General features: G+C 38.3%; 4 protein-coding genes across 4 annotated transcripts in view; all 4 read left to right on the top strand.

Annotated features, from left to right (window-relative positions):
* Positions 1 to 354: 354 nt before the first annotated feature.
* The window catches only part of cldnj (claudin j), a 29360-nt gene continuing 11742 nt past the window's right edge, over positions 355 to 17972 (top strand). The window contains exon 1 of the mRNA XM_077207583.1: positions 355 to 453. The gene's annotated coding sequence lies outside the window, so the exon portion shown is untranslated. The remainder of the gene's footprint in view (positions 454 to 17972) is intronic.
* cldna (claudin a) lies at positions 1282 to 2400 on the top strand. The gene has a single exon (XM_077207586.1). It carries the CDS (start codon positions 1349 to 1351, stop codon positions 1967 to 1969), a length of 621 nt encoding a protein of 206 aa, XP_077063701.1. The 5' UTR covers positions 1282 to 1348; the 3' UTR covers positions 1970 to 2400.
* On the top strand, positions 4404 to 7374 carry LOC143715808 (uncharacterized). Its single transcript, XM_077207587.1, has 2 exons — positions 4404 to 4952; positions 6509 to 7374. Exons 1-2 carry the CDS (start codon positions 4458 to 4460, stop codon positions 7253 to 7255), a joined length of 1242 nt encoding a protein of 413 aa, XP_077063702.1. The 5' UTR covers positions 4404 to 4457; the 3' UTR covers positions 7256 to 7374.
* LOC143715805 (claudin-4-like) lies at positions 7388 to 9531 on the top strand. The gene has a single exon (XM_077207584.1). The coding sequence runs from the start codon at positions 8402 to 8404 to the stop codon at positions 9032 to 9034; it is 633 nt and encodes a 210-aa protein (XP_077063699.1). The 5' UTR covers positions 7388 to 8401; the 3' UTR covers positions 9035 to 9531.

The raw sequence follows: 17972 nt of genomic DNA, 5'->3' as shown, positions 1-17972 counted from the left end.
GTCTGTATTGAAATGTTTGATACTCTAGCCTCAAATAGGATTTCATAGAATTCCAAATAACCCATTTGAGAAGTTAAATTTGGCAGACCATCTTTCCTCAATTCCTTAATTGCAGACATTCCTTACCTGTGTGGGACCGTATCCTCTTTCTCCTGGCCAAGGGGATTTTAATGAGCTGCCATGTAAAATAGAGCCATTCTTGTCCGTCTGGCCACCAAACAGAGCCTTCTTTCATTCATGAAACAAACAGTATCTCTTACTCTGTCCCTCGTTTTCCCCCCTCCATTTTCTTCATAGCAAACACCTGAGATTGATTTTGTCCCTTCACCATGTGCCTCTAATGTCCGTTCCCTCAAACCCTGGACAGCGAACACTTTCTCGCTCTTTTAACTATATAGTGCATCAGTGGCTTTAGGAAAGATTGCACCTCTCTCTCTGGACATTGGAAACCAGGTCAGCATTTTACTGCTTTTCCCATTGTTTCTTTAGAAATTCTACTATTTATAACAAATATTAAATATATAAAGAATGGAAGATTGTGGAGCTTCAAGTAGTGGCTGTTTTAATCTAGTTCAAGCAACTGCTTTTTTCATTGAATGTCTTATTGTGAGATTTTTTAAAAAGTATGTAGAGAAGTATTGGTGAGAGGGTGGCATGAAATACGCTTTGCTCGAGATGACTAATTTCATTAAACTCATTATTAAAACTGTCTGCATATAATGGTCACATAATTATCGCTAAGTAGAGATCAAATGTGTGATATCTTTTGCATTATGGAAATTCATCCTTCTAAGCTATACTGTATGGGTTCATCTACAATTAGTGAAGACAAAAGACGGTGAATCAAAATGAAGAGTCTTTTGGGTGTGTGTTTCAGAGGCTAAATCAATATTTTGTACAATCCGTGCTCTTTTAAATGTTTAAACGTATTGCCCAGTTAATTATGTTACTTCATCTTTCAAAACCCTTCACGCGCCTTGGGTGTATTTTATTTTTGTGTCTGCCTGGCTTCTTTAATCTTCATTTATGGATTACTCCTATTGTTGAACCATAAATCATGTTATTTTCCACAAAAACTATGAATAACTAATGATTCATAAAATGCCCTAAAGAAATCCACCCCAATGTGAGTATGAGACAAGACTCGCCCCTTGGATTTGCTTGAGCGATGACAGCACAGGCCAGGGGCGACTCATGACGATGTGCTTGCGAGTGATTCCCTGCTGCCCCTCCTTGTTCCCCACGCATAAAAGAGCCCGCTTCATTCCCAGGTTCACTAAACCGGCTCTACAGACTGAAGCATACTTTTTCTGTCACTCTCTTTGACTTCAACGCACAAGCGTCTAGCATGGTATCAGCGGGGTTACAGATGCTGGGCATTGCCCTGGCTGTCATTGGCTGGATCGGCGTAATTGTGGTTTGCATTCTCCCAATGTGGCTCGTCACGGCTTTCATTGGACAGAATATCGTCACAGCGCAGATTACCTGGGAAGGAATCTGGATGAGCTGTGTGGTGCAGAGCACTGGACAGATGCAGTGTAAAGTCTACGACTCAATGCTGGCTCTCAGCTCAGATCTCCAGGCGGCCCGGGCCCTGTGTATTATCTCCATCCTGGTGGGTGTTGTTGGGATCCTGCTAGCGGCTGCTGGAGGGAAATGCACCAACTGCATTGAAGATGAGACAGCCAAGGCCAAAGTTGCCATTATTTCAGGAGCCATCTTCATCGTCGCTGGAATTCTGTGTTTGATTCCAGTCTGCTGGACCGCCAACACAATTGTAAGGGACTTCTACAACCCTTTAACCATCAGCGCACAAAAGAAAGAGTTGGGAGCTTCGTTGTTTATTGGGTGGGCTGCTTCGGGACTGCTAGTTATTGGCGGCTCACTGCTTTGTGCAAGTTGCCCTCCCCGGGATCAGTACACCACAAAGTACACCGCTCGGCCTGGAGGAACCAAAGGGTATGTGTGAAGAGGAGCCAAAGAGCACTCCAAACAGTGACATTCAAACTACCCAATTTGTGAACATTCTACCTTGGCCAGCTTTTGACTTGTGGTGTTACAATTGACCATTGCTTGCAAACGCTCTATCACTGACCAAATGGTTGCATTAGCTGTCAGCTCCCAAGATATGACAGGAATGGTGAAATACAAATGTATCAGTGTGAATGTGTCACGGTGCTGAACTGAACTCTACTGCCAAAGAAAATGGTGCGGGAACTGTAAATATCTCTTCTTAACTTTGCTGACTGGTTTCACACTCTGAGGGTGTGCTTAAACTGTTAAGGATTTATATAAAATGTGATGGTATTAATGTTGTGTTTTAAAATTGTGACAGATTTGAGCTAGAAAACATTTCAAGTATGTGTATTGCAACGAATAAATTCTTTACAAAAACTCAAATTAGTGTCTTGTGCCTCATTACACACAGTTAAAAGTGGATTTTTGCATATATGTCGATTATTTATAAATAATACAGATCTGAATCTTGCAAACTCATTTAAATTTTTTACTATTTGTTTAGAAAGACGGTTCTGTTCTCAATAAATTATCTGATACATAATTGGGTAATATTACTTTAAGCTCTTTGTGAGGTTTCAAAACTACTAGGAAGTAAAATATTCAACCCCCAAAAAAAGTTTGTTTCCAGAAGAAAATAGCGTCACAGTCCAGCTTAAGTAAGTTCAGTGATGTTTCTTTTTCTTTTTTTACAAAAAGTTATTAATTTAGTTAATTTATATATATATATATATATATATATATATATATATATATATATATATATATATAATAGTGTCAATACAGGCAGATCAATATTATTGTTGAATATTAAGTTAAATATTAAGTTTAAAGTCTTCAACTAAGCAAGCCCAATATGTGCATGGTTGCTGAACTGATGAAGTTTACACAGTTATGAAACTAAACTGAATCAATACTAAACTGACTTGAGGTGAATAAAGACATTGGCTTGTAAGAGCTGCTTTACATCAGAATTTGAATTTTGTTACTTTTGTGAAGCTGCTTTGAAATCTGTATTGAATAAAGCGCTAAAGTTGAGTTTCTGTATGTGCCTATACATATATATATATATATATATATATATATATATATATATATATATATATATATATATATATATATATATATATATATCAAAACACTGAGTTTTGATTTATAAGTTAACAATTTATGTATAAGTGTTTTCACACATGATAATTTGGTGTAGTTAATTGGGAAATGACTGTACAATTTAAATGGCAGTGTTTTCCAAATGAAACAAAAGAGCTGTTAGTTTTGAATGAAGTGTCTAACGTAGAGAACTGTGTTTAGAGTTTTTGTTTTACAATAATGCAACCTGAGTGTAAAGCACGTGATGTGCTTGTAGTTTTGGAGAGTTTTAGTGTCTAAGCAATTTAAAAAATCTGTATGACAAATAATAGTTGTATAATGTCTGATTAAATATCCAAATTTATACTGTATCAGTTTCAGCTTATAGAAGTGTTTTTACTGTAATGAAGTTCCAGAAGTTTTAAGGTGGCATAATGGTATAACTATAATGGTATACTTTTTTTGTTTTTGTTTAATTTTTAAACCCAACAGCTGGGTTTGTGTAAATTTGGCCCAAACATGGTGTAACGAATATTACATGTTATGGGAAGAAGGAGGCAGGAACCAAAGAATGTTTAACAAACTTTAATAATCATAAAATAAATAAACACAAAATGAAAGTAAAGACGTACGGCAGCCCCTCACGGATGACTGCCCCACAAACATAATAAAATATAAACAAAACAGAATGTAAAGTCCAGGCCTGGTCCTCTCTCGTCCTTCACTGTCGTCGCTCCTCCTTTAATGCTCCCGAAGCTCCTCCGTGAGAGATTCGAGACCGGTGCGTCACGCAGGTGTCGGTCATCAGTAATCACGCCACCGGCCCGCCCGGCTTAACACACATGGGTTCAAACAACCCTGCATTTTTAGCGTGCAGTTATTATCCTGTACATAAATCATTTTAAAAAGGTTTTTCCCTGTTACAATCATGGTTACGTTTAGGGTAAGGGAATTTATGGCTAGCTAGCATTTTTGTATAACTTCTTGCAATTTAGTTTGTTGTATCATCTACCTACATCATAAAAATGGTAAAGAAGACATTAAATATTTCTAACCATCTAAAGGATATATCTTTTCACAGTAGCTTTTATGTCAGTGCAAGGTCATTTTGAAAAGTTATTTTTTAACTGACATTGAAGGACCTCGAGTGTTGCTGTGCTTTGTCAGTTCCACTTGTTTTGTGTTTATAGTGTAAGCAGCCAAATGAGAAATCATAGGGGCTCTCCAGAAATCATCAACTCAGGACAACCAAACTCCGCCTTGTCACACTTTCCCTATAAAGAGCAAACATGTCTGGTTTGCACACTTTTGGCTACTTTATCACTGTAAAGGCAGGCCTGTGATTTAAAAACATGGTCTCCCAAGGACTTCAGATTATGGGCATGGTCACAGCCATGCTGGGTTGGCTGGGGGTTATTATCGTGTGTGCTTTGCCCCAGTGGAGGGTGTCTGCATTTATTGGAGCCAACATTGTTACAGCACAGATCATCTGGGAGGGCATGTGGATGAACTGTGTGGTGCAGAGCACTGGACAAATGCAGTGTAAAGTCTATGACTCCATGCTGGCTCTCAGTTCTGACCTTCAAGCCGGCCGGGCCATGATCATCATCTCCATTTTGACCGGACTCTTTGGAATCATAATATCTATGGCTGGTGGGAAGTGCACCAACTGTATTGAGGACCCAGGGTCTAAAGCAAAGGCGTGCATCATTGCAGGGATTTTCTTCATTGTCTCTGGACTTCTTTGTCTGATCCCAGTTTCATGGTCAGCAAATACGATCATACAGAACTTCTATAATCCGCTGATGATGGAGGCCCAGCGGAGAGAGTTGGGGGCAGCTCTGTATATCGGCTGGGGATCTGCTGGGTTGCTCTTACTTGGAGGAGGAATACTTTGTTGGAGCTGCCCGCCAAAGCAAGAACGCATCTACAACCCCAAGTTCTCCGCTGTGAGGTCCAGTTCAACAAGAGAATTTGTCTGAGATGCAGAACCCATATCAACCACTGGCCTTAAAATGCACTCTAGTAACTGCAGATCTAATTACTGTATGTCAACAATTCATCTGTAGAATAAAATTTTTACATTTAATATTGTAAAATTTTCTATCTCCCTAGCAATGAATATCTTCTGAAAAGATATTATTCTGTAAAATTATGTACTTTTATATGTTGGTATTCCAGCAGCAGAAACAGTAGAGTAAATCACTAGAAACATCATGGCTTTGATCATCTGGGAATGTTTGAACTGCTAAAATGTATACCTTAATTAAATGCAATGCAAATCCCTTTGGATAAAAGTGTTGGCCAAATGCTTAAATGTATGTATTACAGCTTTTATGGATTGGAATATATATAGGTTTATTTAAAATGCATACAATAATACCTTTTGAATTGTTCTGTAATTTGTCATGTGAATTATGTATATTTGTCATAATGTAGCATCAATAAATAACATTGTATCCCAATTCTTCGGACTATGATGGTTTTAATTAAAGCATATATCACTAGCTCATACAAGTTTTAAAACTCTTGGGCAAAAGCACTTCCAATATACTTTCATAATGTTTTCTCTAAAAAAATAAAAAAATAAAAAAGTTTAAATCATGTGGCAAATTCTGAAGCCTAATCATCAAAACGTCTGAATATTTCTCTCTTGGCTCTGTGTAACTAGCACATGGATGTATGCACTGGCCTCTTTAATATACAATATTTTCATATTTCACATTCGTTGGAGTGTCATTGCTCTTTGAAAAAGTTGTAACTGCATATTTTTAGTGAGATTCTAATTTCAGTGATGGAAACTCAAGGCTTGGAATTTTCTGTAATGTCTAATGGGTCCAAATCAAATTGTAGACACTCTGTTAAGATCTGTTAAGAAACCACTTAAAATAAGTCTTGTGCAATAACTTTGTAACCCAAAATAAAGTGTAAACATTCCAAAAACTAGCGGTTATCTTGTCAGTAAAACACTGCTTTAGCTCAAGACACATTTTTTAATAAAGTAGTTAATTTATGCTACTGAATGTAATACTGTAATAATATACAGTTTTTTTTATTTTATTTTAAATCTTGTGTTAAACACTATTTTTTTCATTCGTAATTAATTTCCACTCATCTGAGAGAATCTTCAGATCTTTGACATATCTTTGACACAAGAGAGACAAGACTGAAATGGTTTGGAAAGCATCTACTGTAGCAAAAGCAGATCTGAATGCGTCTTCACGGAATGTCTGCATATTTTAAGAATCTTGCTTTGGAATCTTGTTCAGCTGGATTAAAACAAACAGGTCTACAAGACTCCTCCCAAATGAGGATCTGTGTCAAACAGGCCACCACTTCCTGCTTGTTTCTCAGACACTAATGGATTACGACCAGACCAACAGCTGCTTTTGATTGTGACAACACCATGGGAAGGATTGCTAAAGAGGTTTCTGGCCAGACCCTGTGCTTCATTGGTTTTGTTGGTATTTGTGTCTGTTGTGGCATCCCATTGTGGCGTGTCACTTCGTACATTGGTGCCAACATTGTCACAGGCCAGATTGTCTGGGACGGCTTGTGGATGAACTGTGTAATGCAAAGCACAGGACAGATGCAGTGTAAAATCCAAGACTCAATAATGCGACTGACCCAGGACTTGCAAGCGGCACGTGCGCTGACCATCATCGCGATAGTGATCGGCGCCATTGGAATGATACTGACGTTTGTGGGTGGCCAGTGCAGTAGCTGTCTGAAGAAAGAGTCCTCCATGGCTAAAGTGCTGATCCTGGGTGGCATCCTCTGCATTGTAGCTGGAGTCGCCTGTCTTATACCAGTCTGCTGGTCGTCAGCTGTCACCATCTCAGATTTCCAGAATGTTCTAACAATCGAGACACAAAAGAGGGAGCTTGGGGCATCCATATACATTGGCTGGGGCGCCTCAGCATGTCTTCTGTTTGGAGGGATCATTCTGTGTACTTCCTGTCCACCGAGAGAAGATATGTATCCAAATTACCCAGGCATCTACCCTTACCAAGGACCTATGTATGCGCCTCCTGGAGCTTACATGCCTGCCAACACATATGCACCTAATGTAGCATATACTGGAAGTTATGTTCCTAACAAACCTTATCCAGCCCCAGGTTACTCAACTGTTCCGGGACAATATCTTTAGCTAATGGAACATTTCTTTGACTGACACCTTCTAAAAACTGTGCTCCTCAACATTTTTTAATGCAATCTGTACTTACTTTCAGTGTTTGATTGAATAAAATGTACAAATCCAACAACAAATCTAATTAGCGACTTGTTTACAAAGTCTTATTCTTTGCAAGCCTGTGAATGATGATTTGGAAAAACTTGTTTGTCCACTTTCTCCTCTCATTCCAGTTGTTCTACAGGTAGAGATTTTGTAATGCTAATTGACATATGAATACATGTATGTTTCCACATAGTAGGTTAAAATGTGCGAGTACTGTTGTGTTGTTCACTTTCTGTAAATCAAGCATTTTTTTATGTTTAAAAAAAAGAAGTAAGAATCTATAAATTTTATTGCGTCTCCACAGGGGATGTATTTACAATGAATATAGCGTTGGATTTTTTAAAATGATCCTGTCAATAAATGTATTTCTGAAATATTACAAATGATTTTATATTGTCATTTCTACATGTATCCTTTATTAGTTGATTAATTGAAACTTGAGCAATAAACCTTTTTCGCTCAGCTGCCAACCAGTTAAAAATGAGAAAATATGATTAAAATGCCTCTTTCATTTTTGGAAAAGCGTTGATGTAATTGTATTATGAATTCTACTTGGAAAGTACCAGGGATTCTGCCAGGAAACAGGATATAAACGCATATGGACAGTATAGCATTGGTTTAGTTTTTAACAGCAGTAAGAAAAGAAAGTTAACCAATATATAATGTCAAAAAGCCTTTAATTCATCCAGCCATCAAAACACTGAGCTCTATTTATAGCTTCATATTTTTTTGTTTTGAGTCTCAACAAGGCTTACGGTTAATACATACCCAATCCCATCCTTTCAGTTGATGACTTGCCTCATTTGTATTCGTGACATGGCCATTGTTTCCTTGCCGAATGGGATCTCATCGAAACTAGCCACAGTGACAACATTCCCTTGTAAAGAATCTGGTCAGACTTGAAAATTTACCTTAACCTGGTTTCAGGTCCATCCAACTCGGACTCCTCCCTTCGTCAGAGAAAATCTTAAAACTCTGAAGGGAGGAACAGAAGTCATTTCTACGAAAAAGCGAGGAGCGAACACTTTCAAGCCAACGAAGCCAAGCAAACGAGAAAAAATGGTGTCTATGTGCCGACAAATTCTGGGCATGTCCCTAGGAATTATTGGTTTCATCGGAGCTATTGTGATTTGTGCCCTTCCTATGTGGAAGGTGACAGCATTCATTGGAGCCAATATTGTGACTGCGCAGACCATCTGGGAAGGCTTGTGGATGAACTGTGTGGTACAAAGCACAGGACAAATGCAGTGCAAAATCTACGACTCCCTCTTGGCCTTACCTCAGGACTTGCAGGCTGCTCGGGCACTTGTGGTCATCGCCATCATTGTTTGCATCTTTGGGATCATCCTGGGAATTGCTGGTGGAAAATGTACCAGCTTTGTCGAGGGTGAAAGCACAAAGGTGAAGGTGGCCATTGCTAGTGGTGTAATCTTCATCGTCGCTGGAGTGCTGGTTCTGGTCCCCGTCTGTTGGTCTGCTAACACCATCATCAGGGATTTCTACAACCCCTTGCTCACAGATGGCCAGAGAAGGGAGATGGGGGCTTCTATCTACATGGGATGGGGTGCAGCTGCACTGCTGATCCTGGGAGGAGGTATACTGTGTAGCTCCTGCCCACCTAAGGAGGAGGACAACTACGGCGTCAAGTACTCTCAGCCACGGTCCGTTGCCACCAGCAAAGCCTACGTCTGAAAGAGATCAAGCACATAAAGACTATTTACTTGCAAAGACTCTCTTTCCCCCCCCCGTAAAACCTCTTTATTCCCAGGTGTGGATATTTATTTTCCCAAGGAGAAACATTAAAAGAACAGTGTCTGATAGAACAGTGTCTGATAGTGTCTGATATAGTTTATATCCTGAGGTTTTGTGCTGTGGTTATACAGATCACTGAAAGAGAAAAATGTGCATGTATAATGTGATGAGAGGAATCCAACTCAGGGAAGCAACAGAGATCTGTTTTTCATAAACAAGCCATTCTTGCATTTTATGTTTAATATGACTATAGTAATAGTTTAATTAATCAGAAAATTAAAGATATCTGTTAATAAAATACAATGTCTATGGTTTTATAAAATGTGTTAACCATCTTATCAAGTTTTTTTGTTGCATAAATTTGAATTTTTTTGATGTCTTGATCATTAAATTTGTCTAATTATTTTGTTATTAAAATAAATGGTTCTGTAAAACAACTTATTGATACTGTATTGACATTATTTCATAATAATACTTTGACAATATATCCTCACAAAACATTACAGATCAGATCATGCTGGCCTCAGATAAAACTGTCGAAAAACTCAACAGAGATGTTGGCAAAGATCTCCTGTAAAACTGTTTGAGCAATTTTGCTGTAAAAACAAATCTACATTTTGCTGCTAAAGAAAACAATAAACAGCACGTTCAGTCTGTTTCCACTTAATTTGAAGAAATTAAGCAAAAAGTATTGTTTCTTACATAATATGAACTCAATGAAAAATCTATTTTTTATTGGGTGAATAGATATTATATGATTTTCTATCACTTTGTTGTACACCAGGCATTTCCACCAGCAAATCAGCAAGTGGTCCTAATAAGCTGTTGGAACAGTGCATTTATTAGAATTGTGTTTTGAAACATTATTATTTTATGCAATAATAGAGCTATGTTAACACTTTAACATAAGGTGCAGTGCATATAGGCCTGAACAAGAAGCACTAAAGCCCCATAGTTTTTAGCATATTTTTTCACTATTGTTATTATATATTTTTTTCTCCTTTAGAGAATTCACTCGTTTTTGAGGTCTTAGCCATGCATGAAACTTTGCAGACACATCAGACCTGTGAAAAATTAAAAAAAATATATGTAATGCTTGGACTTTGGCATGGTCGAGTGCAGGCTGACGTCAGGATGAAGTTTCTCCAATGTGCACAAAATTTGGTATGGTCATTGATGACATCATATGGGACAATGTTCACTTGGTTTTATCTGACTCCACCCAACAGAAAGTCAGCCATCTTGGATGGAATGTGGGATTTTTAAATTTTTCCACACTGATGGTCTTACCATGGCTAAAATATCATGAAAGTTAACAGATAAATTTGTCTTAGGACATCTTTTGTTTTGATACTGCAATTCAGGAGACCCATGCCTCATTGGTTCTACAGCGCCCCCTGGTTCGAAATTGCATTTTGGTCCCTTTGGAATATGCAAAATATAGTACTAAACTAAACTAAAAACTAAACTCTTAGAAGCTTAGCAACATTTAGCAATTCTTTGGTCATTTGTTTTGGGTGCGGCCAGTGCCCCCATAGTGCCATTGTGCCCCATTATATTTCCAAATGTATTTATCGCTGTGCCACAGATTTTGTCTGATATTCACGAATTTTTGTAGGGAAATTAGCCCCTTTCACACAAACAGTCTTTTAAAAAAAAAATAGATTTATTTTTTGGCGTTTTTGCCTTTTTTTAGGATAGGACAGTAGATAGACAGGAAGTAAGGTGGGAGAGAGAGAGGGGTGACGGAATCTGGAAAGGTCCACGAGCCGGGACTCGAACTCTGGTCGCCCGAAGCATAAAGGCGATCCATATTGGTGCACTTGCCCATGAGGCTATCAAACAAGACCTTTTCAAAAATACCGGTGAATTGGTTCCAGCAATTTATCAGTAAGGGAATTTGTAACATTACCAGTGAATTACAGGTAATGTGCTCTGTGTGAACGCGGAATGAAGATTACCGATATGATCATGTATGAGGTCAGAATGCGCTGATTTAAGAAGTCTGCTTTTGGCATTTTGTGTCACGTGTTGTGTGGGAAAGACTAAACACACAAATATAATTTTGGCTGCGTTTACACTTGGCCCGAGCCTTTTGGGGGCCCTAAGCAGAATTTGATTTGGGGGCCCCCTCCCACCACTCGAAGTCACCTGTGCTTGACGATTATTGACACAAATGTCACGCAATAATGATACATTATAAATGAATGCAGTGAGGTTATGTATTAACACAAAATAAATACTAAATAAAAAATAGATGCCTACTTAAATAAAAAAGTTGAAACTTTTACTTTACTCTTTTACTAACTCTTGAAACTTCTTAAAACAAACTGTCTCAAAACGTATATAAAATAAATTGTTTGCAAAAAATAATGACAAAACTTAGAAATCAGAAACATAATAAGAACAAGGGTTCAACAAGTACAATTATTGTTGAAAATTGTAAAAAATATTATTATTATTTCTCAACTGTCTCAACACAGTTGGGGCGGCAGTGGCTCAGTGGTTCATGTAGGTTGTCTACAAACCGAAAGGTTGGTGGTTCAACCCCGGTTCCACCTGACCAAGTGTTGAGGTGTCCATGAGCAAGACACCTAACCCCAACTGCTCCCGACGAGCTGGGTGGCGCCTTGCATGGCTGACACCGCCGTTGGTGTATGAATGTGTGTATGAATGGGTGAATGTGAGGCAAAATATGTAAAGTGCTTTGGTGGCCATTCAGTCTGTGAAAGCGCTATATAAATGCAGTCCATTTACAGTGTAACTGTCCTCAAAATCTTTTTTATTATTATTATTGTAACAGACTTTGTTGGATTGTACATGATAGAATCCAACAAAGTCTGTTACTATAATACCGGTAATGTACTGGCGCTCGTTGTATGTGTGTATGCAATCTATTTTTCCCCTCGGGGCTCGCCGTAGATAGGAATTGGTCGTGCGCACTTGGTACTGGAGTGTCGCGGGTTTTTGGAGTTAGTGATCTGATGTGTGGTATAATAAAGTGGAGAAGAGTTCAAACTGCTATGTTTATTATTTATTCAAACTGCTAACCTTACACCTAGAAAGTTAAGTTCCCCTGCGGCTATTTTCTCCAACTTAAACCGATACCGTGACTATGCGCAGTTGCGCACGAATTGTCTATGCACTCGCGAGGTGACTAGATTATGCGCATGACTTAAACGCTGGCAGACACAGCAGCAGTTGTTGGCAGGTATATTGATCATGAAATCAGAATTTCTTGTCTTGAATTATTCATTCATATTCATTCATTCATTTATGTCACTTGTTTAAGTCATCTAAAAAAAAAAAAAAATTAAACTCGGGCCGGCCCTGACACTTGGCATTAACATGCGATCACCGCGATCCGATCATTAGCCAATCAGGACATGGTGCGTTTACATTTGTTCACATTAAGTAGCCTCTGTATCTGGATAACAGATCGGATTTCTGTTTCCTGCATAATATTTAAATTAGGTCTGTGGCACCAGATTAAGAGTAAAGATGATACAAATTAAACAATGTCCCATGCTGTCACTCACCCACTTTACTTTCCTATGCAATCTCCAGTAATTAGATCAAATTAAGTTTTTTGAACGAAGAAATACTTCCAGAGTTGATCATACAAAAAAAACTGGGTTGATCATGTTAAACAAGTCACATCGATCATCTGGGTTTAAGGTTATAGTGTGCAATTACTATTGACAGAAATGGGAGATTGATAAACATGCTGAAACAATAAAAACATTCAACATTTAAAACAAAAAAAATCAGATTCCGTTTATTCCTCTGGCAGAGAAGCGTGCAGCTCTTCATTAAGATTTCATGACTGACTGTGATTGTTCAGGCGATCGCCTCGTTCAGATAATGTTGCACAATTAAAATGAAAAATGACACGCGTAGTTTATTTAGACTTACATGATACTGCTTTAAAGATTGACGTTTATTGTAAGGTTCAAATAAGTTTAATTTCTTGTCTAAACTGCGTCTGGCCATTATTTTCTGACAGTGGAGACTGGGCGGGGATTTAAATTACGTCCACCTGTGAATGCAGACACACACAATGGCTGGATTGCGTTTACATTACACTGAGATCCGATCACAATGCATCCTCAACTACCTCCGAACCTGGACACACTGATCGGATAACATTCCCATCAGAAGCGCGTTTACACTAGTCTTTTCAATGTGTATGTGGACAACATCCGGATAGAGGTCGCATATTAATGCCAAGTGTAAACGCAGCCAAAGAAGGTAACAGGCTTTAAATCCAACGAGGTACATCCAAACACAACTACAAATAGATGAGACCAGACAAAGACACACAAACAGAACTGAACTTAAATAGTGAGAGGATAACAAGATGATTGATGTGCACAGCTGAAACTAATGAGTGTCCATGACAACAAACTAGTTAAGGAAGAATCTTACTGATTGAAAACAAGACTCCATGTGGTGTGAGAGTGTGACATTTTGGAGCTTATGTGTGAATGGTCTCTTACCGATAAAAAGCCAGAACACCATTGCTTGCGTGAGCAGCATATTTGTGTATTTACCGGTAAAGTCATTCTGGTAATTTTATGGTAATTTACCAGGATTGCTGTGTCAAAGGGGCTATTGTCCTCAACATTACAAGTGGCCGAGGGAAGTAGGACATTTGTAACAAATTTTTCAATTTCCCTTTTTCCTCTTTCACTAAATTGATTCAGATGTTTTTTATAATAATGGCAAAAAGTATAGATTTCAAATTCTTAAGGGATTTTTGATCTCTTAAATACTGTTGCTATGGCAACACATTAAACATTTTTATCCTTTTATGTTTAGTCATTTCTTTTTAAGGTACTTGCCGTGCTTTAATATTCATGATCTTTTGCACACTCGTCAAAGTCATTTCCTATTACGGCTAAGCAAAGGTTCATTCATGGACACGTAGAGGGGGCTCTATAGTGCCACCTAGAAATGGGCATGTTCAGGGAACTCTGTAGCAAATACCTTTTCAGCTACTGTCACCAAGCTTTGCACATATATAGATCTCATCAAGCCGGACAACTTTCACAACATCGACATTAGCTCCCCCAAACAGGAAGTCAGCCTTTTTTTAATGGCATACTGTGGCGTTTCAAATACTCCTCCTGGGGAATTCTTGTGACTGCCATCAAACATAAATAAAATCATGCCAAGACATTTGGATCATGCCTCTAAATTGGAAAAGGGTTTTTGATATCTTGAAAGCATGAAGGGGAGGAGCAGGGAACGAGGGACTCCTGCTGCCTACCCGAACCCGGAGGAGCCATCGCTGTCCAAAAGGCGGCGGAGGAGTGTCGAGCCGTCCATCCAGCGCCATGGTGGGGCAGTTCTCCTCTGGCCAACGAACGAACAGTGTATGATTATGATTCAGGCAGCATTACAGGTCTGAAGTCAGATTGGATCGGAACATTATATTATGCAGTTCATCTGGTTGAAGATCGGAGTCACGCCGGTGACATCAATCTCTGCTGACACTTCAGGGATGCGTTGTGGTCGTGTCCAGGCGCAGGTCCACCATCTGATCTGGATACGGCCCGGGTCCTGCTGATTACAGTAAACCTTGTAATAAACAGAAAGACTAAAATTAGCATAGATGCCATTCTTCTTATGATGTAGTGAGTACATCAGGTGTTATAGGAAGTGTTCCCTGTTCCGGCTGACCTAATTTATGCAGCCTAATAATCATTTAACTGATTTGAATAATGAATGTATAGTGTTCTATGTGTATGCCAGGTTGAAGAGATGTGTTTTTAGTCTAGATTTGAACTGCTTCCTGGACAATGTTAGGAAGACTGTTCCAAAGTTCAGGTGCTAAATAGGAAAAGGATCTACAGCCAGCAGTCGATTTTGATATTCTAGGTATTATCAACTGGCCGGAATTTTGAGATCGTAATAGACGTGACAGACTATAATGCGTTAAGAGCTCGCTCAAGTACTGGGGAGCAAAACCATTTAGTGCTTTGTAAGTAATCAGCAATAATTAAAAATGTATACGATGTTTAATAGGGAGCCAATGGAGTGTTGACAGAACCAGGCTAATATGGTCATACTTCCTGGTTCTGGTAAGAACTCTAGCGGCTGCGTTTTTGACCAGCTGTAGTTTGTTTAATAAGCGTGCAGGGCAACCACCCAGTAGAGCATTACAATAATCTAGCCTTGATGTCATGACCTGATTGTTCATTTGTCATTGTGAGCATATGACGTAATTTAGATATATTTTTAAGATGGAAAAATGCAGTTTTACAGATATAGACACGTGACTTTCAAATGAAAGATTGCTATCAAAGAGCACACCCAGGTTCCCAACCGACGACAAAGACTTGACAGAGCAGCCATCAAGTGTTAGACAGTATTCTATGTTATTACGTGATGAGGTTTTTTGTCCAATAATTAGAATCTCTGTTTTTTCAGAATTAAGTAGTAGGAAATGATTAGTCATCCAGTTTTTTATATCAGCTATGCATTCCGTTAATTTTGTGAATTGGTAAGTTTTGTCAGGGCGTGAAGAAATATAGTATTTTTTTTATTTTTTTTGTATTGGTTTATTTTATTATTAAAGTTGTTAAATGTTCGCCGGTTCCTACCTCCTTCTTCCCATAACAACGAACATCATTACAATAACAAATTAAAGGGATAGTTCACCCAAAAATGAAAATTCTGTCAGTATTTACTCACCCTCATGTTCTTCCAACAACGTAAGACCTTCGTTCATCTTCGGAACACGAGTTAAGATATTTTTGATTAAATCTGAGAGCTGGATCACTCCTCCATAGGCTTCTTCAGGGATTGAAACTTGCCTGCCCCGAAAAGTTATTAAAGACATTGTTAAAATAGTCCAAGTGACTACAGTGGCTCAATCTTAAGTTTATCAAATGACGAGAATACTTTTTGTGCGCAAAAAAAACAAAAATAACAACTTTATTTCAACTATTCATTTCCTTCTATGTGGGCCTCGAGTCAGTTCACTAGTATAATAGCTTAAGCTTCTGTTGTTGTACGTCACACGCAACACACAAATGACCACCGTCGGCCAATAGTGAGCCTACGTGTGACGTAGCTCTACGCAATCACACTACGTTAACTGACTAGAGGCCAACAGAGAAGGAAATGAATAGTTGAAATAAAGTCGTTATTTTTGGGGGTTTTTGGCGCACAAAAAGTATACTCGTCGTTTGATAAACTTAAGATTGACTGTAGTCTGTAACTTTTCGGGGCAGGCAAGTTTCAATCCCTGAAGAAGCCTATGGATGAGTGATCCAGCTCTCAGATTTCATCAAAAATATCTTAATTCGAGTTCCGAAGATGAACGAAGGTCTTACGGGGTTGTAACAACATGAGGGTGAGTAAATACTGACAGAATTTTCATTTTTGGGTGAACTATCCCTTTAATCCCTTCCTTCAGTATGTGGTGAGGTGGATATGGTAATGTACGCGGATGATATTGTAGTTTACGCGCATGGAAGTGATGCAACCATTGTAGCTAATAGGTTAACCAATGTTATGGGAAAAATATTAGGTTGGCTTACCTCTGCCTCGCTCACACTGAATGTAAATAAAACAGTAGCAATGTATTTTACCAAAACTAATCGACTGAAGTCCTCCTCGCCATGCATCTATGCAAATCAAATAAAAGTAGTGAAAGAATTTAAATATTTAGGTCTTGTTTTGGATTCTACTTTTACTTTTAAAAAACATATTAAGAAAGTTTGCAGCAAGCTAAAATACAGTTTGTCTGGTTTTAGACATATTAGAAATGCATTGACTCATGATGCTGCAAAAATTTACCTGGAGGCAATGATAATTCCTCATATTAATTACTGTATTTCTTGTTGGTCACAGACGAGTGAAACAACAATAAAACCTTTAAAATCTTTATATAATCAAGCTGTTAAAGTATTAGATAAAAAAACACTGAGATATCATCACTGTCTGGTTTTGGGAAAATACAGTATGTTAAACTTTGATAATATAATTGTGTATGCCAATGTGCGATTAGTTTTGAAAATTTTGAATAATATAGCGCCTCCTCCCCTGAAAACATTTGTACAGTTTTGTTCAGAACAGATGACTAGGAGCACCAGGTCAACAAGTTGCAATGATTGCAGGCTGCCTAAACGTAGCTCGGCCTTTGCACAGACAGCCTTCTCATTCAAGGGCATTAAAGAATGGAACAAACTCCCACAGAGTCTAAAACTTACTTTTGACCTGGAGATTTTTTCTCGTAATACAAGGAAAGTGCTATTGGACAACCAGTTGTGCCATCATAGATAATTGTGTATGTAAATATGACTTTTTAGTGAGGTTTTATTGTAGTAATATTGGTATGATTTAGTTAGACTGATGATTGTAATGGGGAATGGTTGAATGCTAGCTGTATTTGAGTGATTAATTATTATATTTTATATTGTATATTTTGTATTGCAACTTACCTGCTCGGGGACTGCAGATGGAAACTAGCTTAAGCTAAATCTGGTGCAAAGCATCTTTAATTAATGTTTTTTTGCACATTGTCCCTGTTGAAAAAAAAAAAAAAAAAAAAAATCATCCTCACAATCTTAATCTAAATTTACAAAGATTCAGCCACCTATAACCCTTTTACATGTATGAGCTCAGCTTCTGCTCTTCCACCAGAATGGTTTGCTTTCCAGATTAACGAACTGTAGCCTGACACGAACCGGCCCCGACTTAAGAAACGAATGGTGACATAACACTGCTATGTGTTGTTTACCTGAGTATAACCAGTAAAAAACATACAGTGTGCATCCTGGTTAAAAAGTACTGATGTCTATCCCCCTTTTACCCAGTTGTACAGTTTGCCCGGGCTATGGATTGTAATACAGTGCGAGGGCCCTTT

This window comes from Siphateles boraxobius, unplaced genomic scaffold (assembly GCF_051911475.1).
Source record: "Siphateles boraxobius isolate OS27281-9 unplaced genomic scaffold, OSU_SipBor_1 6, whole genome shotgun sequence".
Lineage (NCBI taxonomy): Eukaryota > Metazoa > Chordata > Actinopteri > Cypriniformes > Leuciscidae > Siphateles > Siphateles boraxobius.
This window is presented reverse-complemented; position numbering and strand designations above follow the sequence as displayed.

What these genes read in the sequence shown, in the direction of transcription:
- cldna (XM_077207586.1), top strand. Translation starts at nt 1,349, where the DNA reads ATGGTATCAGCGGGGTTACAGATGCTGGGCATTGCCCTGGCTGTCATT.
- LOC143715805 (XM_077207584.1), top strand. Translation starts at nt 8,402, where the DNA reads ATGGTGTCTATGTGCCGACAAATTCTGGGCATGTCCCTAGGAATTATT.
- LOC143715808 (XM_077207587.1), top strand. Translation starts at nt 4,458, where the DNA reads ATGGTCTCCCAAGGACTTCAGATTATGGGCATGGTCACAGCCATGCTG. An exon ending in AGTTGGGGGCAGCTCTGTAT is followed by an intron (nt 4,953 to 6,508) that starts ATCGGCTGGGGA and finishes GATTGTGACAAC; the next exon opens with ACCATGGGAAGGATTGCTAA.